At 58.6% G+C, this 23,446-nt stretch overlaps 1 protein-coding gene across 3 annotated transcripts in view; it reads left to right on the plus strand.

Moving 5' to 3' along the window:
* KCNAB1 (potassium voltage-gated channel subfamily A regulatory beta subunit 1) overlaps window positions 1-21,538 on the plus strand; it is a 34,492-nt gene extending 12,954 nt beyond the window's left edge. For all 3 annotated transcript variants that reach the window (XM_026096894.2, XM_064516520.1, XM_064516518.1), the window contains exons 2-14: window positions 3,159-3,202; window positions 9,208-9,245; window positions 11,343-11,422; window positions 11,807-11,851; window positions 12,304-12,348; window positions 13,225-13,268; window positions 13,963-14,049; window positions 16,014-16,099; window positions 16,210-16,330; window positions 16,561-16,655; window positions 17,464-17,584; window positions 19,217-19,305; window positions 20,051-21,538. In XM_026096894.2, the coding sequence (XP_025952679.1) occupies window positions 3,159-3,202; window positions 9,208-9,245; window positions 11,343-11,422; window positions 11,807-11,851; window positions 12,304-12,348; window positions 13,225-13,268; window positions 13,963-14,049; window positions 16,014-16,099; window positions 16,210-16,330; window positions 16,561-16,655; window positions 17,464-17,584; window positions 19,217-19,305; window positions 20,051-20,140 (985 nt within the window). In that variant the 3' untranslated portion in view covers window positions 20,141-21,538. The remainder of the gene's footprint in view (window positions 1-3,158; window positions 3,203-9,207; window positions 9,246-11,342; window positions 11,423-11,806; window positions 11,852-12,303; window positions 12,349-13,224; window positions 13,269-13,962; window positions 14,050-16,013; window positions 16,100-16,209; window positions 16,331-16,560; window positions 16,656-17,463; window positions 17,585-19,216; window positions 19,306-20,050) is intronic.
* The last annotated feature ends 1,908 nt before the right edge of the window (window positions 21,539-23,446 follow it).

A 23,446-nucleotide genomic window follows, 5' to 3' on the forward strand; every position in this document is an offset into this window, starting at 1 on the left:
TGCCCGCGTGCAAACCTCGCAAGGCGCCGGGGGGAACCGCAGGAGGGGCGCTCCGGCCCCGCGCCCTGGCAGCCGGCTGCAGCATGGGCCGCGTGCTCCCAGCGGCTCCTCCTGCCCCTCCGCCAGCGCCCGCAGCCCTAGCGCCCGGCGACAGCACCTTGCAAATCGGTGGCAGCGCCCGGGGGGTGCTTTTTCCTACGCTCGCCACCGATTTGAGCTGTTTTGGCGTCGTTCTGGCTACGTGGGGTTCGACCCTCCTGGAAGAGGGTGTCCGGGATGCCGCGGGCTCGGGCAGACGCCTCTCCCCCCCGGGAACGGCGTGGGAACGGCAGCTCCCCGGCGCTGGCCTGCACGGAGCTGCACGGAGGTGGGGGGCAGCTGGGCACAGCACCCGGGAAGCCGAGTGTCAGCAACAGAGGAAGGAGAGCAAGAGCTGTGTATTTAGAAATATATACATTTTTATGTATATAAAATTACATATGTAAGAGCTGTAGTTTTGGGGGTTTCGTTGGGTTTTTAATCAGGTGCCTCTGGGTGCTGGAGCCCCAGTGCCGAGGCGCGAGGCCGCTGCAGTGCAGCATCCTCCTTAGCGGTACTTAATCCCTGAGCTCCGCTGCCGGGGAAAAGTGGGGGTTTTTTGAGCAGGACTGAAGAAGCAGCATCAGCACGAAGCCGCCCTGGCCGCGGCGGTGCCGGGTACGCGGGCCGCGCTCGGTGCAGCGGAGGTTGCGGATGCGCCGGAGCCGCACGGAGAGCTGCCGGCACAGATCCCGCGTGCTCGGGGCGGCTCCGGCGCTGCCACGAGCCCCCAGCGTTCCCCGTTTCCACCTCGGGGCCGGCGTCCCCGGGCCCGGCAGGAGAGCTCGCCGGCGGCGGGTCTGCGCGTTATCATCCCCGAGACTCGGAAGCTAATCGGATCGAAGCACAAAGTGCTTTTACCGGCTCTCTAATTAGAAGCAAACCGTGTATTTTACTTGGCAATTTTGCATCTTCTGCTTTTTTTTTTTTTTTTTTTTTTTTCCCTGCTTGGTTTGGTTTTTCCAGGCTGGAAGAGAACCAAGTCCCGAGAATTTTTTGCTATTTCAGGCCGTTATCGATCCGATGCGGGGGCAGTGATCCCGCCGGTGACTCGGTGCTTCCACCCGCCCGAGGCCCACAACGCTGCAGTTTTTTAGGATTTTCCATGAGCGAGGAGGAGACCTGGGTGCAGGTGTCGCAGCCGGCGGCTGTGCGTTTCCCGCGCCGGCGGCACCCGTTTCCCGCCGTGCCGCTTCCCGGCAGCGATCCCACCCGCCTGCCGAGAGCAAACACCAGCTTCGCCCTGCAGACGGGCTGCGACGGGGCGGAGGAGCCGCTGGCTGCAGGAGTAGAGCCTTTCTTAGGTGCCCTCTCCCGGCTGCCGGCGCGGCTCTGCTCGGGGAGCCGCGGTGCTGCTCCGGGCACGGCGCGGGCTCTGCGCCCCGGCGGGTTTCGCCTCCCCCGACCCGCTCGTTGATGCGCTGAGCCGAACTTCAGAGCTGGTGACGTACGAAGGAGTCGAGCTCGTGTTCGTGCAACGGGAAATGATCCTGCGTTCGGTTTTGACGCGTGTGCAACGCAACGGGCGCCTCTGCAAGCTGCCAGGCAGCTGCGGGATTAATCCTGCAGGAAGGATCTTGCACTAAAGACACTCGGCAGCTTCAGCGTTGGCTCTTCGTAATAAACATAGCATTTTCCAAGCACCCTGCTTGGGAACGAGTCGCAGGGGCAGCGCTGGAGGCCTGAAGAAGGGCCCGGCGAGGACCGTGGCTTAAAAGCAGTTGTTCTGCAAAATACATGCAGGCGGTGGGGGTGCAGGGTGATGCGGAGGCAGCGCCTGGCACCGCCCCGCGCGGGCATCGCTTCCCCGCTGCCCCAGGGCCCAGCCGCACTGCCGCTCCGAGGGGGGAAAAACACATCTATTTTTAGGGGTTTGTGGCGTGGGCAGGAAAAGGCTTTCGCACATCGTGCCGATGCCTCGGGGGAGGAAAAGGAGGAGGCAGGAGGCCCGGAGCGGGGCCGCGGGGCCCGGGGGCTCGGTGCCCTCCGGCTGCAGCTCCCGGCTGCTCCGGGGCTCCGGTGGCTATTGCGCGAGCCAAATCCCGCCCCGTGAGCGCGGTAGCCGAAACGGCTGCAGAACGAGCTTCTGGTCTGGGCTGGTTTTTGCTAAGTTGTGTTTTGGGGGGTTTCTGTCGCCTTCGGCTTTTGCTGGAAATGGCTCATTCAGAGCAGAGAGCGCAGGAATTGCTCACGGTGCTCCGAAATAAGAGGTCGAGACGGGCTCCAAATTATACCTCGGTGTGGCAAAAAGATTGCACGGATCCCGCTGTAACTCAGAGGCTGGAGCAGGAGGGCGTGATTAGCCGGGTACTTTGCAGCCCTAAGCTAGGGCAGGGGTTGACGATGCGGCACATCCCCTGGCCTCCCAGCTAATTATCTTGTCTCGCTCTGTTAATTGGGGGGAAGGGCAATGCCTTTACCTCGTTGGTGCACGTGAGCGTGCCGTGCTGCACGGCGGCTTTGCTCGCTTTCGGGGGAGCGCTCGCCCATCGCCCTCCCGCGACGCCGCTGCAGCCGGACCACGAGTTTCGGTTAGACGTTGCGATGGATGCGACTGTTTTGACAAGTGTGAAGGTGAATAAAAAATGTGCAGCTGAACGAGGCAAATGCTCTAATCGGTGTTACTACGGCGAGCACTACGCGCCGGGGGAGCGCGGGGCGCGGGCTGCTCGCGGCGGTGCAGACGCTGCAAAACGCCCGCCCGGAGCAGCGGGGGCTCGAAGGCGCCCGGGGACCCCCGTAAGGGTGTTTTTCTGCCGTCGTGAGGTTTATGTGCATGTTGGGATCTGCGGGAGCATGGGAATGGCTGCAGAGCTGCATTTCAAACTTTATTTTATGCAAAAAGTTGCGATCCGGTGAGGCAGAAGGATATCACAGTACATTCACCGTTGTCAAAATTGGGAACTTATTTTCCTGAGAGCGTTCAAATGAGTGAGCGTCTCCCCGTTTCGGAGGAAGAGGAAGGATCTGGACAAAGCTGGGCTGGCGCTCGTAGTCTGATGCTTTTCTGCCGAGTTATTAAAGCTGTGCGTCCCTGCAGGACTTAATATTAATTTCTAATCATTTTCTTTTTATTCCAGGAACCTTGGAAAATCTGGACTGAGAGTTTCGTGCTTAGGCCTCGGTGAGTATCACCCCCCTCCCCGCCCCGGCCGGGCTCAGCACCGCCGCGTTTCACCCCGATCCGGATGCCGCTGCCGAAGCCCGCGGGGGTGGCGGGGACACGGATGGGGCGCGTGGGGCCGAGCAGCCCGTCGCTGCGGCGTTGCAGTCAGAAAGCAAAGAACAAAAATGCAGTATAAAGCACTGCAGAAAAAAGGGTCTTTCTGGCGGAAAAACCCAGCCTGAGCGACGTGCGGGCGAGGAGGCGCGTGGGGGCCGGCCCGGGCCTCCCCCCCGGGGGCTCGAGGCTGGACGCGCTCGTGGGAGAGGGGCTGTGGGAGCTGCAGCGTGCTCGGGTGTGACCTAAAACGGGGGGGACGTGGAAGCTGCCCTGAAGCCCCCGGCTGTAAGTCATAAAAACACGGCCTCTGCTGACAAGGGAGCTCTGCTGGTGGAAGCAGATGCCCGGTGGCCGGAGGAGAGGTCTTCTCTGCTGCAGGGCTTTCCGTCTCCATCCCTGTGGCCGTGCCAAGAGCAGGTGTTGCCGTGCAGGAGGAGCTGGGGGGGGAGCGGCGGGGAGAAGCGCCTTGCGGAGCTTTTCCTGAACCTCGGGGCCGCCCCAGCGTGGGAACGGCCGGGCGGGAATTCCCGAAACGGGGAGCCCGAAAGCCCCTGGGCCGTTGCGTCCCGCGAGCTGACCGGCGAGGTCCCTCCGAGGAATCGCGCTCCGGCCCGGCCCGCTCCCCCTCCGCTCCACGCTGCTCCCCGCGACCCCTCCGGCAGCGGCGGGCGAGTTTAGCGAGCGCCGGAGGTTCGGGAATATCTGGGAACGCTGCGGTGCTTGGGCAAGACTTGCCGTGACTGCTGCCGAGGAGGCAGCTCGTCCGCCGGCGGCTGCCCCGCAGGGAGCTACCAGCCCCCCCAAACCCAAAATGCGATGTAAAAGCACAGGGAAAACCTTCCAAAACGAGCGGTTTCTGCAGCCCTGGACGTGACCTCCGACCGCTCTAGCAGGACAGCGAGGGCGACTGCGTGTCGGAAGGGGAGAGTCGCCCCGCTGCAAGGAGGACGTGCTGCCCGCAGCGCCCGTAATGCCTCCTGCCCGCAGCGCCCGTAATGCCTCCTGCCCGCAGCGCCCGTAATGCCTCCTGCCCGCAGCGCCCGTAATGCCTCCTGCCTGCGTAGCCCGTAATGCCTCCTGCCTGCGTAGCCCGTAATGCCTCCTGCCTGCGTAGCGCCCGTAATGCCTCCTGCCTGCGTGGCCCGTAATGCCTCCTGCCCGCGTAGCCCGTAATGCCTCCTGCCTGCGTAGCCCGTAATGCCTCCTGCCTGCGTAGCGCCCGTAATGCCTCCTGCCCGCGTGGCCCGTAATGCCTCCTGCCTGCGTGGCCCGTAATGCCTCCTGCCCGCGTAGCCCGTAATGCCTCCTGCCTGCGTAGCGCCCGTAATGCCTCCTGCCTGCAGCGCCCGTAATGCCTCCTGCCTGCAGCGCCCGTAATGCCTCCTGCCTGCGTGGCCCGTAATGCCTCGTGCCCGCGTAGCGCCCGTAATGCCTCCTGCCTGCGTAGCCCGTAATGCCTCCTGCCTGCGTAGCGCCCGTAATGCCTCCTGCCCGCGTAGCCCGTAATGCCTCCTGCCCGCAGCGCCCGTAATGCCTCCTGCCTGCGTAGCGCCCGTAATGCCTCCTGCCTGCGTGGCGCCCGTAATGCCTCCTGCCTGCGTAGCCCGTAATGCCTCCTGCCTGCGTAGCCCGTAATGCCTCCTGCCTGCGTAGCGCCCGTAATGCCTCCTGCCTGCGTAGCCCGTAATGCCTCCTGCCTGCGTAGCGCCCGTAATGCCTCCTGCCTGCGTGGCCCGTAATGCCTCCTGCCTGCGTAGCCCGTAATGCCTCCTGCCTGCGTAGCCCGTAATGCCTCCTGCCCGCGTAGCCCGTAATGCCTCCTGCCTGCGTAGCGCCCGTAATGCCTCCTGCCTGCGTAGCCCGTAATGCCTCCTGCCTGCGTAGCGCCCGTAATGCCTCCTGCCCGCGTAGCCCGTAATGCCTCCTGCCCGCGTAGCGCCCGTAATGCCTCCTGCCTGCGTAGCACCCGTAATGCCTCCTGCCCGCGTAGCACCCGTAATGCCTCCTGCCTGCGTAGCGCCCGTAATGCCTCCTGCCTGCGTAGCACCCGTAATGCCTCCTGCCCGCGTAGCGCCCGTAATGCCTCCTGCCTGCGTAGCACCCGTAATGCCTCCTGCCCGCGTAGCGCCCGTAATGCCTCCTGCCTGCGTAGCGCCCGTAATGCCTCCTGCCCGCGTAGCGCCCGTAATGCCTCCTGCCCGCGTGGCCCGTAATGCCTCCTGCCTGCGTAGCGCCCGTAATGCCTCCTGCCCGCGTAGCGCCCGTAATGCCTCCTGCCTGCGTAGCCCGTAATGCCTCCTGCCCGCGTAGCGCCCGTAATGCCTCCTGCCCGCGTAGCGCCCGTAATGCCTCCTGCCTGCGTAGCCCGTAATGCCTCCTGCCCGCGTAGCGCCCGTAATGCCTCCTGCCCGCGTAGCGCCCGTAATGCCTCCTGCCTGCGTAGCCCGTAATGCCTCCTGCCCGCGTAGCACCCGTAATGCCTCCTGCCTGCGTAGCGCCCGTAATGCCTCCTGCCCGCATAGCGCCCGTAATGCCTCCTGCCTGCGTGGCCCGTAATGCCTCCTGCCTGCGTAGCGCCCGTAATGCCTCCTGCCTGCGTAGCCCGTAATGCCTCCTGCCCGCGTAGCCCGTAATGCCTCCTGCCCGCGTAGCGCCCGTAATGCCTCCTGCCCGCGTAGCCCGTAATGCCTCCTGCCTGCGTAGCCCGTAATGCCTCCTGCCTGCGTAGCCCGTAATGCCTCCTGCCTGCGTAGCGCCCGTAATGCCTCCTGCCCGCGTAGCCCGTAATGCCTCCTGCCTGCGTAGCGCCCGTAATGCCTCCTGCCTGCGTAGCCCGTAATGCCTCCTGCCTGCGTAGCGCCCGTAATGCCTCCTGCCTGCGTAGCCCGTAATGCCTCCTGCCTGCGTAGCCCGTAATGCCTCCTGCCTGCGTAGCGCCCGTAATGCCTCCTGCCTGCGTAGCCCGTAATGCCTCCTGCCCGCGTAGCCCGTAATGCCTCCTGCCTGCGTGGCCCGTAATGCCTCCTGCCTGCGTAGCGCCCGTAATGCCTCCTGCCTGCGTAGCCCGTAATGCCTCCTGCCTGTGCAGCGCCCGTAATGCCTCCTGCCCGCGTAGCGCCCGTAATGCCTCCTGCCTGCGTAGCGCCCGTAATGCCTCCTGCCCGCGTAGCCCGTAATGCCTCCTGCCCGCGTAGCGCCCGTAATGCCTCCTGCCCGCGTAGCCCGTAATGCCTCCTGCCCGCAGCGCCCGTAATGCCTCCTGCCTGCGTAGCACCCGTAATGCCTCCTGCCCGCGTAGCGCCCGTAATGCCTCCTGCCCGCGTAGCCCGTAATGCCTCCTGCCCACGTAGCACCCGTAATGCCTCCTGCCTGCGTAGCGCCCGTAATGCCTCCTGCCTGCGTAGCCCGTAATGCCTCCTGCCCGCGTAGCCCGTAATGCCTCCTGCCTGCGTAGCGCCCGTAATGCCTCCTGCCTGCGTAGCCCGTAATGCCTCCTGCCTGCGTAGCGCCCGTAATGCCTCCTGCCTGCGTAGCCCGTAATGCCTCCTGCCTGCGTAGCGCCCGTAATGCCTCCTGCCTGCGTAGCCCGTAATGCCTCCTGCCTGCGTAGCGCCCGTAATGCCTCCTGCCTGCGTAGCCCGTAATGCCTCCTGCCTGCGTAGCGCCCGTAATGCCTCCTGCCTGCGTAGCGCCCGTAATGCCTCCTGCCTGCGTGGCCCGTAATGCCTCCTGCCTGCGTAGCCCGTAATGCCTCCTGCCTGCGCAGCGCCCGTAATGCCTCCTGCCTGCGTAGCCCGTAATGCCTCCTGCCTGCGCAGCGCCCGTAATGCCTCCTGCCTGCGTAGCGCCCGTAATGCCTCCTGCCTGCGTAGCCCGTAATGCCTCCTGCCTGCGCAGCGCCCGTAATGCCTCCTGCCTGCGTGGCCCGTAATGCCTCCTGCCTGCGTAGCCCGTAATGCCTCCTGCCTGCGCAGCGCCCGTAATGCCTCCTGCCTGCGTAGCCCGTAATGCCTCCTGCCTGCGTAGCCCGTAATGCCTCCTGCCTGCGTAGCGCCCGTAATGCCTCCTGCCTGCGTAGCGCCCGTAATGCCTCCTGCCCGCGTAGCCCGTAATGCCTCCTGCCTGCGTAGCCCGTAATGCCTCCTGCCCGCGTAGCGCCCGTAATGCCTCCTGCCTGCGTAGCCCGTAATGCCTCCTGCCCGCGTAGCCCGTAATGCCTCCTGCCTGCGTAGCGCCCGTAATGCCTCCTGCCTGCGTAGCCCGTAATGCCTCCTGCCCGCGTAGCGCCCGTAATGCCTCCTGCCTGCGTAGCCCGTAATGCCTCCTGCCCGCGTAGCCCGTAATGCCTCCTGCCTGCGTAGCGCCCGTAATGCCTCCTGCCTGCGTAGCCCGTAATGCCTCCTGCCCGCGTAGCGCCCGTAATGCCTCCTGCCTGCGTAGCGCCCGTAATGCCTCCTGCCTGCGTAGCCCGTAATGCCTCCTGCCCGCGTAGCGCCCGTAATGCCTCCTGCCTGCGTAGCCCGTAATGCCTCCTGCCCGCGTAGCCCGTAATGCCTCCTGCCTGCGTAGCGCCCGTAATGCCTCCTGCCTGCGTAGCCCGTAATGCCTCCTGCCCGCGTAGCGCCCGTAATGCCTCCTGCCTGCGTAGCCCGTAATGCCTCCTGCCCGCGTAGCGCCCGTAATGCCTCCTGCCCGCGTAGCCCGTAATGCCTCCTGCCCGCGTAGCGCCCGTAATGCCTCCTGCCTGCGTAGCCCGTAATGCCTCCTGCCTGCGTAGCGCCCGTAATGCCTCCTGCCTGCGTAGCCCGTAATGCCTCCTGCCTGCGTAGCGCCCGTAATGCCTCCTGCCCGCGTAGCCCGTAATGCCTCCTGCCCGCGTAGCGCCCGTAATGCCTCCTGCCTGCGTAGCCCGTAATGCCTCCTGCCTGCGTAGCCCGTAATGCCTCCTGCCCGCAGCGCCCGTAATGCCTCCTGCCTGCGTAGCCCGTAATGCCTCCTGCCTGCGTAGCCCGTAATGCCTCCTGCCCGCAGCGCCCGTAATGCCTCCTGCCTGCGTAGCCCGTAATGCCTCCTGCCTGCGTAGCCCGTAATGCCTCCTGCCTGCGTAGCGCCCGTAATGCCTCCTGCCCGCGTAGCCCGTAATGCCTCCTGCCCGCGTAGCACCCGTAATGCCTCCTGCCTGCGTAGCCCGTAATGCCTCCTGCCTGCGTAGCGCCCGTAATGCCTCCTGCCTGCGTAGCGCCCGCTGCTCCTGCCCGCGCTGGGGCTGCTCTGCCTGCTCGGGCAGAACAAGCCCTTTGGGAGAAGCAGCCTCAGCGGCTCTCCGTACAAAAGCCTTTTAACGCCTTCCTGTAGGAATAACCCTCCCGAGGCTTTAACACGGAAAGCAGGTTTCATGCTTTTTCTTTTCTTTTCTTTTTCCTTCCCCACCTGCACAAAGGAGCTGGAGGAGCGGGAGCTGCCGGGGTGGCGGTGGCCGCATCCGCCGCGGTTCCCACGTGCTCCCGTTTGCAGGGACGGGGCCGCTCGCGCTCCCGGGCCAGAGTGGTCGCTGACCTCCGGGGATTAAGGACGGCAGGGAAACTGCAGAAACCTCGGTGGGGGACAGGGAGGATATTTGTGAATTAATTAATTTGGGGGGCGGCCCAAAAGCCGCAGAGCTTCGTTACGGGGGGCTGCTCGCGGGGAGGCGTGCGCGCTTGGAGAAGGTCTCCAACGCCGTCTCCGCAGCGTTCCCTGCAGCTTTGGCAGCCGAAGCGGGCCGGGCTCTTCCAGACCCGGGTAAACGCCGACGCGCTGCGGGAGATGGGTGACGCCTGCCTACGGACACAGCAAAGGTGCCCGTAGCTGCGTTCCCGCCGGAGCGAGGCGTCGCCGGGCCGTAACCCCCGTTCCGCTCTTTCCAGGGACGTGGGTCACGTTCGGAGGGCAGATCTCGGACGAGGTGAGTGCCGTTGGGCCGCGGTGCCGCGCCGAGCCGGGGGCTTTCTGCAGCCCGTCGGGGCAGGGGCCGGTGCGCCAAGGGCTGCCGGGCTGGGGCTGCGGCCACGGAAAACCCCGGTGGTGGTGGGGATGTCTGCAGAGATCGGCTTTAACCAAAACACCCGTTCCCTCGGATCAACCTGCTCGTCGCTGGCTGGGGACGAGCGTCTCACCTCCGCCGCTGGCAGCCGCGCGGTTCCCGGGGCCCGGCGGGAGCTGCTAGTTTTGCAGAATGAGATGAAACAAGTGAAAATGTGCTTGTTTTTTGTGGGCTTTTTTGTTTTGCTTTTTTACTCGCTCTTGCCCGTAGCAGATGGCTCTTCATCTCCGATAACGTTCCCCAGAAATGCTGCACAACACGTGGGTTTCACTGAGCGTCAGGTACCTTGTGAATGTTATTCACCAAAAAACAACCAACCCAGCAGCTTCCAGCAGCCTCGCTTCTAGTGTTACGACATCAAATCCCAAAATAACTTTTTCCGGAGGAGAGGCGCAGGGTTTTGATCGCAGAGGCTTTTCGTTTTGAAGTCATTTGATCTGCGTTATCTCCTCTGCTCGCCGCGGATCACGGGGCCCAGTTTATTTCTGGTGTTTTTAGTGTTCGAGGTTGCAGCAGAAAGGCTCCTTCCGCGCACGCGTTTGGTCCGACGGCCGTCGCTCTCCTTGGCTGGACGCGGCCAGTGCAGATGCTGACGGGGGGGGGGGGCCAGGCTGGGCACGGTGCCGTCCCTGCCAGCGCGTCCCCCCCCTTTGCACGGTCCCCTCCGCTCGGCACCGGGGCGTCCGGGGATTTTAATGGGGGTTGGAGGCGATAACCTTCGGCTGCTGCAATAGTCTGCAAAGGCGGCTGGAGAATCGTAGAGAAGCCTGTCCGGCTGCCAAAAAAAGAGAGGCTATTACCATGCTGAGACCTCTCTTGCTGCATTAAATTCCATAGATTTGCAGAGTAATTGCTGTAACCCTGTTACAGTCCTGGCCGCTTTCCTGCTAGAGAGCAGAGGACGACCCACGAGAGGAGCTCGCTGCCCCCGGGGCGCCTTGGAGGGGGGCTCTGGGGGTGGTGTGGCCGGCGCGGGGCAGGGCCGGGGGCTCGTGGGCGGGGGCCGCGGGCTGTGCACCCCCCAGCTCCCCGCTTTGTCTTGCGTTTCCTTCGGTTAGAAGGCTGTTCTGAGAGGTCTGAGCTTTCCTTTGAATTATTTAAGGAAAAAGCACGCAGGCTGGGGACAGGACCGAGGGTGTCTGGACCCTCCTGCCACTTTCAGCTTCTAACTACAGTTTTTTAAGACATAAATTTCTTCTGACCTGGTGCCTGTGGGGTACAGCTTACCTTCTCCCGAGGTGGGGGGCTTGGGGAGAAATCGGCGCTGAAGTGAGGCCGGTGTTAACGTATTCGAGGCTGCCTTTGCGTCCGATTCCTCCACACTGGTGGTGGGTGGGCAGTCACAGAGCTGAGCCTTCCACACCCCAGTGCTGGTTTTTGGTTGACTGAAAGCACCCTTGGGGTGGACATGTGCTTTGGATGACCCAAGCGTGCTTTGGTGGACCAGAAGAGCTCTTGGGGTGGATGTGTGCTTCTGGATGACCCAAGCGTGCTGGGGTGGACATGTGCTTTTGGATGACCCAAGCGTGCTTTGGTGGACCAGAAGAGCTCTTGGGGTGGATGTGTGCTTCTGGATGACCCAAGCGTGCTGGGGTGGACATGTGCTTTTGGATGACCCAAGCGTGCTTTGGTGGACCAGAGGAGCTCTTGGGGTGGACGTGTGCTTCTGGATGACCCAAGCATGCTGGGGTGGACCAGAAGAGCTCTTGGGGTGGACGTGTGCTTCTGGATGACCCCAGCGTGCTTTGGTGGACCAGAGGAGCTCTTGGGGTGGACGTGTGCTTCTGGATGACCCAAGCGTGCTGGGGTGGTCCAAGACCATGCTCCTGGCTCCTTGCAGCCCAGCGTCCATCAGCTCCAAGCAAGCTCGGGCAGAGCGAACTCGGATCCGCCGGGCAGCGCGGGCAGCCCCGAGGGGTCGCCCGGCCGGGGCCGTCACCTCTCCTCTGCTCCTCGCAGGTCGCCGAGCAGCTGATGACCATCGCCTACGAGAGCGGCGTGAACCTCTTCGACACGGCCGAGGTGTATGCGGCTGGCAAGTGAGCGCCCGCCGCGACCGGGGCTCCCTCCTCCGGCGACTCCGGTCGCGGGTTTCGCGATGCCTCTTGCTCCCGCTGTCGGGAATGAAGGAAAAATTGCATGTCGTAATAGCAATCAGCCACCGCAGCAGTGACGGTCCCGAGGGAGAGCGGTGGCTCGTGCTGCCGGGCACCTCGTGCTCTTGGTGTCGCTGCTTCATTTAGGGACAAAACGGGACGCCGGGCGCGCGCTGGGCGGCGATTTCGGCGGCTGGGTACCCGGAGGCGGGCGTCCCGGCGGGATGCTCCTGCAGCGAGCGCGTCCCGGCGCCGCGGGCGGGAGAGCCTGGCGCCTTCCCTCGCCGGGCTGAGCCGGGTGTGTTGTGTTTCTCTCGTCCCGCGCAGGGCGGAGGTGATCCTGGGCAACATCCTCAGGAAGAAGGGCTGGAGGTAGGGCCGGCGGGCGCGCGGGAGAGCCTCGGCTGGTGCAGCGTGCCCGTGCCGCGGCGGGCGCTTCCCACGTCCCCAGGGGCCCCGGCCGGCTTCGGGGCATTCCCTAGGGAATCCGCGGCCAAAACACGGCGTTTCGCCCGTGACCTTTGGGAAACGGGTCTGGGGACGGCGGTCGCTCCCCGGCGGCACACGTGCATCCTTTTATCACCTGACTTAATCCAGCTTCGATTTCGGGTGCCGGACCGGTCGTTCCCCACGGTCGCGTCTGCCCTTAACGTGCCGACAGAACCAGCCCCTCCAGCCCCTTAGAAAAGGGTCATAGCAGCGCGCAAAAAAATGCTGGAGCTGCGCTTTGCCCTTGCGCGTGGTGCCGTCGCGTGGTTCTCCGGCTGGCACGCTGCCCTGCGCTGGGGCTTTCGAGCAATAATACCTTTTTTCCCCGTTTGCAGGAGGTCCAGCCTGGTCATCACGACAAAGCTGTACTGGGGCGGAAAGTAAGTCCTGCGCTCGCCCGCGCTAGTCCTCACCGCTGCCCGGTGTTGCCCCTAGCAGCCGGGTGACCCCGTTAAGCACGGGGTGAATGCAACCGCCGCGGCGGTGGCGCGGTCATTTTTCCTCCTCTTCCCAAATCTCGGAGGAAAGCGGTGCTGGACGGAGCCGGGGGGTTGCTCTGGGCTGCCGGGGCCGGAGGGGAGCCGAGCAGCGAGGGCAACCCCAGCCCGGCCCCGGGGCTGGACCCGGCTTGATGCAAAGGTAAAAACATCCCTCCGACCCGCCGGTCCGGGGTGAGGCGGTTCCCTGCGGAGAGCCGCATCGAAAAGACCCTCCGTTTGCAGCAGGAACGGGCCGCCGTTTTCTGCCCTAGAGCGAAATATTAATATTGATTTTTCAGGTCTATCAGAATGAGCAGCAAAACCAGGCGAAACCGTGCAGGGTGCCCGAGAGCAAGCGCTGGTCCGGGAGGTCTGCGCCAGGCACTCTGGGCAAAGGAATACACACATATATGTGTGCATATACATATATATATGTATATATGTGCATTTCTTTTTCTCCCTGTTTCACAGGAATTATTTGCGCTGTTTTGAAGCTGAGCGATGCAACGTCGTTCTCTGCTCCTCCAGCAGAGCCTGAATATAAATAAGACGCTGCCACGCGTTTTGGCAGTGCGGATTTATAGTAACTGTCTTACTTTATCGTGCCGTTGCCTCGCAGCAGGTTCAAAACCTGGCTGATCCATCAGAAGCGCATGCAAGTTTAAACAGCCTGGGAAAAAGCAGCGCGGAGTTGCACGCTGCCGCTGGCCCTGGCCGGGAGGGGAGGGGAGACGGGTGAACGCGGCACCGGCCGACGCTGCCCTTCCCTCCCCGCAGGGCCGAGACGGAGAGGGGCCTTTCCCGCAAGCACATCATCGAAGGTACGCGGCGCCGGGCACGCGGTTTTCGGGTATATCGCGTTTTGGCTCGTCTTCCTTCGCATTCACACGTTATTGGCTTTTCTTTTACACCCCCGCACGTGCCTGCGCCTGTGTCGCCTGCTCCCCAGGGCCCCAGAGCGGCGTTTTGCTTGCAAAGCCGTAGAAACGGCGTGCTCCTGCAATAACTGCAGTGATGAAAAATGGTTATTTTATTGCGCTGTGCATGCTGGAGACGGTTAGCGCTCGCGCTGCTTCACGCCATCAGCCCCGACGGCTCTGGGCGATCGCTGCTGAGGCACCGCTCGGCCGGGCCTTGGCGTGAGCTGCCGCCGCTGCCGGGCCCCGGGGGGACCCGCTTGCCGGTGCCCTCTGCGCCCGTCGCCTTGCAAGGAACTGCAGAAAAATCCTGGCAGCAGTTGGCACCGCGTCATAGGACGCACAGCGAATAATGCAAATGTTTGCAATGTTTCTGCGGAAAGTAGCTAGCATTTCCATAGAAACGCAGAGCACAAGCGGCTGCTCTTCATCCCCAAAGCCGGAGAGCGTCCTCGAGCCGCTCGGCTTCGCCCGGCTCTTCGTGCGCGCTCGGCAGCGGGGCGCGTCGCGGGGGGCCGCGCACGCCTGTGCCCGCGGCACCGTCTCGCCCCTGATGCGGGGGCCGGGGCGGCTGTTTCTCTCCCCTGGGCGCTTGCAGGGCTGAAGGCGTCGCTGCAGAGGCTGCAGCTGGAGTACGTGGACGTGGTCTTCGCCAACCGCCCCGACAGCAACACCCCCATGGAAGGTCGGTGGCCCCCGCTGCCGGCGGCAGCGGGACGCGGGGCGACGTTTGGGGGGGAACTGGGGCAGCTGCGATAGCAGCACCTCCTCACCGTATCCCGGGGGCCTGTACGGAGCCCGTAAATGCAATGCCCTCCTCTCCCTGAAAAGCGAATTGGAGGATTTGCTAACATCCCGGGGGTGCCGTTAGCGTTGCTCCTTTCCTCGGCTCCTCGTCCCGGTCCCTTCGGACGGCTCCGAGGGGGAGCTGCGACCTTCACGCCGGGCCGGTCGCGGTCCCGTGAGTCGGGGCGGCAGCTCGCCCCCCGGCACGCCGCTCCGCCGCCGCGTGAGCATCTCCCTCGTTGTTAGAGAGCAGCGTTTTTCTTAACCCGAGGCGGGTTTCCTTGAGCGCGGATTAGCCTTTCCAGGCGGTGTAAGAAAAAGCCCCGTCGGCAGATGGACTTCTGCCTCCCGAGCACCTTCTCCGAGCAGCGTGCCGGCCGGCCCGGCTCCAGACGGATCGGAGCTGAGTTGCTGGTGAAATCCAGCCTCTGCCCAGCAGCGCTTTTTTTCTTTTTTTTTCTTTTAATGCCTTAAATCGGCGGAGGCTGCCGGTGCCATGAGAGGCAGCCCGTGGCGGTGACGGTCCTCGGGCACCCGCGGGCAGCAGCTCTGCCGCGCGCCGGGGCAGGAATTTGTCCGGCAGCAGCGGAGGGCAGCCGGCACCCCACGGCTCGCCCCGGAGGAGAAGGTGCCGAAATACGGCGGCACCCGCTCCACGTGAGCGAGCCTGTGCTTTACGGTGACGGCTGGCTGTTGTCCTCGTCTTGCGCTTCTCAGAGCCGATTTGGCTTGTTTCTGTCGGTTCCAGTGGTTTGCTGTTAGCGGCTAACGTTAGCCGTTTTGCCAGGCAGCTTTTTAACACCATTTCCTCATTGGAAGGATTGCATTCCCGGCAGATGCATCCAGCCCCTCCCGCCAGGAAGGCGGCTTGGGAAAAAGAAGCGAGGGAAGGGCAGGAGGCTGCGCTGGTGCTGGCCGAGCTGCTGCAGCGCTGGGCGGCCAAAGCGAGCTGTTACGCTGCCAAATGTGCAGCGTATTGCAAACAAATCTAGTGCAGATGTGCAATCTGGTGCAGGTGTGCAGTGTACTGCAAACAGATCTAGTGCAGATGTGCAATCTGGTGCAGGTGTGCAGTGTACTGCAAACAAATCTAGTGCAGATGTGCAATCTGGTGCAGGTGTGCAGTGTACTGCAAACAAATCTAGTGCAGATGTGCAATCTGGTGCAGGTGTGCAGTGTACTGCATACAAATCTAGTGCAGATGTGCAATGTATTGCAAACAAATCTATGCAAACGTAGTATTGCATTTATGGGAGAGCTGTCGGAGCCTGGTAGGAGACGCCTGGGCATTCCTGCCTGCGTCACCTCATGCTCCCAAACCTCATGGGCAGCTGTGGGCCAGGGATGACTTTTTTTTTTTCCCTTTTCTTCATGAAAAGCAAAATGTGTGCGTGCGACCCCCTGATTCCCAAGCCTGGTACCTGATCTGGTTATGCAAAGCCGAGGAGGCTGGGAGCTTTGCTCAGACCATGGCCCGGCGCAGGGCAGCGGCAGCGGCTCGTTTTCGCCGCTGTGCCGGCAGCCGGTCGCCCGCCGTCCCGCCTCCGCGGCGTTTTTGTGCCGGGGTCGTTGCAGCAAAGCGCCCGGCCCGGGGGAAAAGGCGGAGAAAACCGAGCGTCTCGGCGGGCTTTAGCCTGGGCACGCTGCAGCCGCTGCGCGGACGGGGCGACCGATGCGACCCAGGGGATTGCGCAGCTCCGTAACTTACCACCAGCATCTTAGTGTCGCTAGTGAAGGGAGCAAGAGTCAGTGTTTGCTTGGATTAAATCAAGTTGGACGAAAGCTTATTTTAACCCCAAGTTCCAGTTTGTCGTCCCCAAGCCGCGGCGCGCGCGGGCTCACTTCTCCCCTCCTCCTCGGCAGAAATCGTGCGGGCGATGACGCACGTGATCAACCAGGGCATGGCCATGTACTGGGGGACGTCGCGCTGGAGCGCCATGGAGATCATGGTGAGGAGGAGGAGGAGGAGGAGGAGGAAGGCAGCGCGGGCGCGGGGCAGCCCCACGGGTGCCGCCGGCTTTCGGCCGCGCGGCAGCTCGCTCCCGCTTGCCTCCCGCAGGAAGCCTACTCGGTGGCGCGGCAGTTCAACATGATCCCGCCGGTGTGCGAGCAGGCCGAGTACCACCTCTTCCAGCGGGAGAAGGTGGAGGTGCAGCTGCCGGAGCTGTACCACAAAATCGGTGAGGCCGCGGTGCTTCCCCTCGTTCTCGGGCGGCCCCGGGGCGGAGACCCGCTGGCTTCGGTGCGTCCCGCGGGCCGGTCGGGTGGTGCCCGCCGAGCCCCGCGCTGCTCTCGGCGCTGCAAACCGGCAGCGGGTCGCAGCCGCCGTCGCCGCCAGCCCCGTCTCGGCGTGATGCTGGTGCCGCGGTGCCTGAGCCGGTGCCTGAGCCGCCCTCTCCGCTTCCCGCAGGCGTGGGCGCGATGACCTGGTCCCCGCTGGCCTGCGGCATCATCTCAGGGAAGTACGGCAACGGGGTCCCCGAGAGCTCGAGGGCCGCGCTGAAGGTACGCTCTGCCCGGACCGGGGACGGACGGACGGACGGACGGGTGGACGGGCGGGCGGGCGGATGGGTGGGCGCCGCTCCGGGGTCAGCGCTGCCTTCACGGCGCTCAGCGGCTTGAGAAACAGCAGAGCGTTAAAACGTCAGGGTTTTGGGGAAAAAGACATCCCCCTCGATGTTTCTGCCCCGTAGCAGCTCGCGGGCGAAAGCCACCCTTGTTCAAACCAGCCGAGCGGGAGGAGGCTGCCTTGCTTGCAAAGGTTGCAAGCGTGGTGTTGAATGACTTCCCCCCTCCTTTTTCTACAAAACGAGGTATTTACCGAGCAAGCCAGCCGTGAGCTGGCTCCGGAGGTGGCGTTTCGGAGGGCTGCAGACCACGTGGCTGAGAACGAAGCAGGATCACGTTGGGAGCTGGAGGACAGAAATCTGGGCTGCTGCTGATTAGTTTCCTAATGCTAGTAGTAAATCTTGAACCAGATCAGATGTTCTCTTGCAATTTTTTTTCAGTCAAAAATCTTCTCGGATAGCTAATACTTCCTTTTTTCCCATTCTGGGATTGGATCCAGTGGTCCGATAGCAAAACCGGGAAGTGCCAGGTTTCAGTCCGAGGTGAATAAATGCAGCTGGAGCGTCCGAAAGGCGACGTATTTTCCCCAGTTATGGTCACTTCGGGCAGCAAATCACTGCGTTACAGGGGCTGGAGGAACCCCTGGGCGGGATGTAACGCTTTTAAGAGATGCTAATAATTGCGGTGAAGTTTCCATTTTGGAAGAGTAAAACTAACGGCTCTTTGCCCTGTGCTTGGTCTCCAGTGCTACCAGTGGCTGAAAGAGAAGATTGTGAGCGAGGAAGGGCGGAGGCAGCAAGTGAAGCTGAAGGACCTCTCCCCCGTCGCGGAGCGTCTCGGGTGCACACTACCTCAGCTCGCCGTGGGTGAGGCCGGCGGGAGCGTGGCCGTCTGCGCTGCGCCCTTGCTTCCCTTCCGGCAGCAACGCGTGCTGCAGCGGCGCAAGGGGAAATGCCGTGAAACGGAGACGGCAATTTAGTGCCCGCTGGGTTGCTGAAAGACGGGTGCAGGGCGAAGCCTGGCTGCACCTGCGAGGGGGCAGAGGCTGCACTGGGGGCCGGACCACTTAAGCCCCCGGGATGGTTTTGCAGCCGGTAGCACCGCGCAGGAACGGTGCATTGCAAGTAGCACAAGGGACAGCTTCTTATTTGCAGCCAGCTATGTGTGTGGCTATATAGCTATTTTTTGTTTAAAACACACTTGGGCAAATTAAGTCAAAAGATTACGAGAGCTGCGTGGGTGTGCGGTTCGGGGGGCAGACGGCCCCCAGGCAGGGCTGGAGCCGCCGGCGTGGGAAACGGCAAGAAACGTGGAAACGGGCCCCAAACCCCCCCAAACCGCTCACCTCGCACATCGGAGCTCGGTCTTTAAAGCCAGGAGATTTAGTGCCGCGCGGCTCCGGGCGGAGCGCGTGTGCCCGGGCCCGGGGCGGCCGGCAGCAGCGCTCGGGGGCTGCGGGAGCAACGGGCTCCTCCGTGCCCGGCCCGGAGCCGGGGCTGGAAAGCGGCCGCGCGCTCAGGCAGCCCCGAGGCCGATCCCCGCCGTTTGCAAGGGAAACCCCCCAGCTAAGAGGGGAGAGCAGCGCAGGGCCGCGGGCGGACGCGTGCTCCGAGATGTGCCGTGGGGTCCATCGCCCGGTCCCTCCGCGGGAACCTCTCCCTGTTGGTAGCAAAGGAGCAAGTGACGACGTGCGCTGAATTAGTGTGTCTGCGCTGAGTGCTTTCAGCGCCAAAGCGGCGGTACCTTCCCATGGGGCCCGCCGCTCCCCGTCCTGCTCGTCCCGGCCGAGCGGGAGGAGCCGTGAGCAGCGAGGGGTCAGGGCCGTGCCCTCCGCGCACGGAGCCGTCCCCAGCCGGCCGGGTGCCGGGGGAGGCAGCGCGGGGAGAGGGGCAGACCGCGAAACGGCGAGTGAGGCAGATGCGGTGACTCCAGCGCTGCTAATTCTCCGTCTGTGAGAACGAGAGCGATCCAGTGAGGGGGGGGAGCACGTTTAAAAATGGAAAAGGGAAATATCAACATGACGCACAGTTATCCTGTTCAATAGGCTTGGAAATGACTCAAGTGACCTGAAGGATGACAAAAATGTCATTTCATTTGGCTTTGGAATGGCTTCCAAAATGTCAGGATTTGCAAATAGAGCTAGAAACTTTGACAAATATTAGAAAAAGAATTCCTTTATGGACAGGGTTTTCTGTAGTAATTATTTTCAGCCTACCAGTTCTCGGACTTCATGGAAGGCGTCTGTGAAAAAACATGAAAGACAGCGAGTCTGTCAGCAGCAGTAGCTGTGCTCTGCGGGGGTCTCTGCATCTATAAACAATTTTTTTTTGGGGGGGGGGGGCTAAGGATCAAGGGGTTGAAAACCCTTTGAAGGTACGCACAAGGGAGGCTTCTCCAGCTGGTTTTGCAGTCCGCGTGCCGGCAGTGTTTAGAGAGGCTCCGCAGCAACGCGCCGCGGCGAGCCCCGTGTCCCTGACCCTCTTGTATCTTTGCCCCAGCCTGGTGCCTGCGAAACGAGGGGGTCAGCTCTGTCCTCCTGGGATCTTCCAACCCCGAGCAACTGATAGAGAACCTCGGAGCCATACAGGCACGTACGCACGGCGGCCACGCGCTAAAGCACTGTCACTAAAACCAAGTGTGGATGTGTTAGCTACTGCTTTACTCTCCTCGGAGTTATTTCAAGGTGGCGTTAGCAGAAACTAGGGTCCTCGTGCTCCTACTATCGGTTTCATGGTCTGCGTTTCATGTCAGGCCCGTTGCGTTTCTAGTTAGACACGATAATTAGGCAAAGCCGGCTGCCCGTCACGCCTGCCAGCCAGCGTGGGAGTTGCAGCCGTCCTCAGCAACGAGAGGTAGCATCGACGTGTTGCTCTAACGCTGAGCAAAAGCTGCCTCGAAAAAGCAAATGACCCGCTCCCAGGACATCCGATGGTATATTCTGTGCTACGTCTTCAGCAAGGGTCCCTAAAAAAGCGCAGGTCCCGTGTCGCACGCACTGACTTTAACTGTTCTCCGTTGCTTTTCACGAGTTCCCTCTGATGTTCCTGACACCAGCTTTCTTCCCAGAGCACTTGAGTAACATCACGTATAAAGTTTTGCATTGTGTGCATAAATTGTATAAAGCTTAGGAGCATTTCAGTGATTCTTCACAAGATGCTACCGTAATTTTCCCTTAGGGGAAAAAGATATTAGATAAACGTTTAAATATTTGTCACGCATACCTCCCCAAAACAGAGGAAACATTATTTGATAAATCTAGATTTAAATTTGGAAAAACCTGTGACTATTTTTAATGGAAGCTGAATTAAATGTGGGTTTTCTTCTACTCCTAGGTTCTTCCAAAGATGACGTCACATATTGTAAATGAAATAGATAATATTCTGGGAAATAAGCCCTACAGCAAGAAGGACTACAGATCATAGTGCGATGCATGACCTACCTGGACTGCATGGTTAAAGTAGTGCTCTGTACACGTAGTACGGTACCGAATTACTATCCGGTCATGAGAATCATTCCGCAGCTCGCTGCTCCGTGTCTGCGTTACTGGATCCCTCGAGACGTGTGCTGTTGCTACCAATCTGCAGTGGAATTTAAAAGCACAGTTGATCTCTCTTACAACTGAGAATGATCTCGTATTTTCTTACCTTCAACTGAAATCATTACTTTTTACTTTACTCTTAGCACCTCATGCTTGTGCTGTGAAAAACATATGTAAAGCAAAAAATAATTTATAACCTTTAGGTACTTGGTAATTAAAGAAGGATGTACAGATATATTTTTTCAATGAACAAAGCCAGATACATCTTAAGGTTTTAATAAATCCACATTTGGGAAATTTCAACTATAAGGTTTCTTCAGTTAGATTAACAGATAGACTGGGCAAGTTCAAATTTTCCATTTTTTTTAATGCTAAATACAGGCTTTAGATTTAGTTTGTAATTGAGTAAGAGACTTAAGTCAGAAAATTAGTTAGAAATCATATAGCTCAACTCCTAACTCTACCAGTTATTTCAGATGTGGGGTGCTCCTAAGAAGTATTTCAGAGTACCGGTCGGAGAGCAGAGCGAGAGCCTAAACAGGCATGGCGGGTTAATGAAAACCACCGCTGTTTGCAGAATTCTAGTTCTACATAGACTTTAAACCAATGAATCCATGATAAGATACTGTTTTTTGCAATTTACAGAAATCTGCCTCTACTTTTGCCTGCTTGTAGACATAGCTAGTGCAAGTTTCAATATTCATGAGCTTTTAAGGATATAGATACTTATAAATATATATAATACAAAGCTGCTGAAAAATACCAGAAAAATCAGGTATGTATTTTGGTGGAGGGCTACATTTGCCTTAACTTGTTCTGGAATCGGGCATAAGTAAATGCATAGTATTTTTAAGAAACATTTTAAACCAGTAGGTTTTTTTGTGAGCATTTCATCCCTCTAAGGAGTTGATGGTCAACATTAATTTGCCCATTTTAAGAACCATGTTATATTTTTACCATCACTTTGCTTTGTAAAATGCACCTACGATTTCTGTGCGTTTCACACTTGTATTAAATAATCATACTTCCTAAAGGGTACAATTATGTACAGTATTTGTAGGACCCTTGTATTCTATCTCCCTTAACTTCGTGATATCTGCAAAGTGTGTACAGGACTTCTGTGCCACAGACAGATACTAATACTTACTTTGTTTTTTTTCTTTTCCTGTATTTAATTCAATGAGCTATGGTATGTGTAAATGAACTTAGTTGCTGTATATCAGGAACTGCAATCTGACTTTGACTCCTGCTTGGACCCAATAAAAGCATTTTGTGCACCTAATTTTATACTTAGAGATGTATTACTAATAGTGACACTGCTTATGGAAAGGAAATATGCACACTAGTTAAAATGTATGGTGCCATGGTAGTGTGAATTACATTGGAAATGAATACATAGCATTCCACAGCAAAATGTTAATCTTTAACTGTACCCATTTAGGACAAGGGCAAGTGACATCTGGCCACAAAGGTGGAATACAGCTGTTGACCGAAGGTCTGATTTTGCCATATGCTGCACATCTTGGAGAAGGTACTTTGGTGTGAGTCTTAGTAGAGTTAATTTCAGACAAAAATATTATTTATGATTTAAAGTTACGTAATGGGAATATTCTCAAGACAATTCGTGGAAATTTCACATTTCAGCAATCAGCCTCTCCAAAATGACCCTGGGCTGGTTAGTCACTGGTAGCGGAGGTGGAGACATCCACTGAAGTGCTTGTCACCTCCTAGGTATTAATTATTTTCACTGCTGTGGACCACATACCTTAACACTGCAGTACTTACTGTGTATTTTCTAGATGAAAATTTACTATTTAAAAAAGAAAAACAAAAACTTCATGTGCAGCGCGTGGGCTTTGGCTTTATACAGTTACTGAGTGAATTATTTTCCCAGTAACAGACTTGTTCCTTTTTTCACCTCTGGGGATACAACTTAGTGTTCTCTTTGCCTCTTTCTCATCTATATGGGAATCCAACAGTGTATTATTACAAATAGTATATTAATTCCCCCCCTTTTTTTAATTAAAAAGGAGATGGCAGAGAGAAAGCTAGAAGTCAGCTTGTTCTCAGACTCTCGGGACAACGGGATGCCAAACATTATCCTAGCTTTAGCCTAACTTTCAGCATCATACATACGAAACGGTGCATCTGGTAGTGGGCATTACAAAAACCACACTCTTTTGTGAAGAAGCCCACAGAATAGACTTGCTTTTTGTTTAAAACGAACAAACAAACAAAAAAACTCCCAAACCCAAAACTTTTGTTTCAGGCTGCCAATTCTGCAACATTTTCTCTCCAAAAATTCTGGCATGTAATATGCTCCAGGCCTCAGTAACTGTCAATACAAAAAAAACTAAGGTAAGATGAAAAGCTTTTATTAAAAGACTCAGTGAACTGACAGTAATAGCAGAAGAAAGGGCTGCTTCAATTTACTTTTCTCGAGATGGCAGATTTCCTGAAAAACACCTGCAGCTAGTCTTCATCTCTACAAGTACTGACAAGTAAAATGAGCATTAGCATTGTCTATTTATGTGTCTGAATTTAACTATTGTTTTGGTAGAAGCTATTGGGGGGGGGGGCGGAGGGAACAAACACCCAACAATGACCAGCACAATGGCAACCTTCAAGTCCAGTTGCTTACAGAATGGTGAACTTGGCATTTTCTTTGATTATGAGTTTATAAAAGTATGTTAGAATTATTTTATACATGCTAAATATTTATATTTAGTGTCATGTTTAAGTTTATACAGTCCTGTATGCTACCGTATAACTTCTGTAGTAATGAATTTTCTATTGAGGACTTTAAAACCCTAACAGCTGGTTTAAAAAAATATGTGTGTGTATATAAATTATATCCTGTGTAATAAGTAAGTAATAAAAGCAGAAAGATTGTATGATAAACCTGCTTAAAAAAAAAAAAACAGCTAAAGTGACTTGCCTATTAGGCTGTGCCAGGAAACCTGGCTGTTTTTCTGATTTAAGACTTCGGAGATGAATTAAAAAAAAAAAAGAGTCTACATTCAAACCAATTCCAAACCATTTTCCTAGGACACTGTTTAGGTTCTGTCCATAGCTCAAAGCTGTTTAAAAATGAGGAGTCCTTCCAGGAAAATAGTAAATATGCTGACTTGAGAAGACTCCTGAATTGACAAACCTATACACCCAGCCTGCCCACGAAAACCCCCATTTT

The sequence above is a fragment of the Dromaius novaehollandiae genome, chromosome 9 (assembly GCF_036370855.1).
Source record: "Dromaius novaehollandiae isolate bDroNov1 chromosome 9, bDroNov1.hap1, whole genome shotgun sequence".
NCBI classification, from domain to species: Eukaryota; Metazoa; Chordata; class Aves; order Casuariiformes; family Dromaiidae; genus Dromaius; species Dromaius novaehollandiae.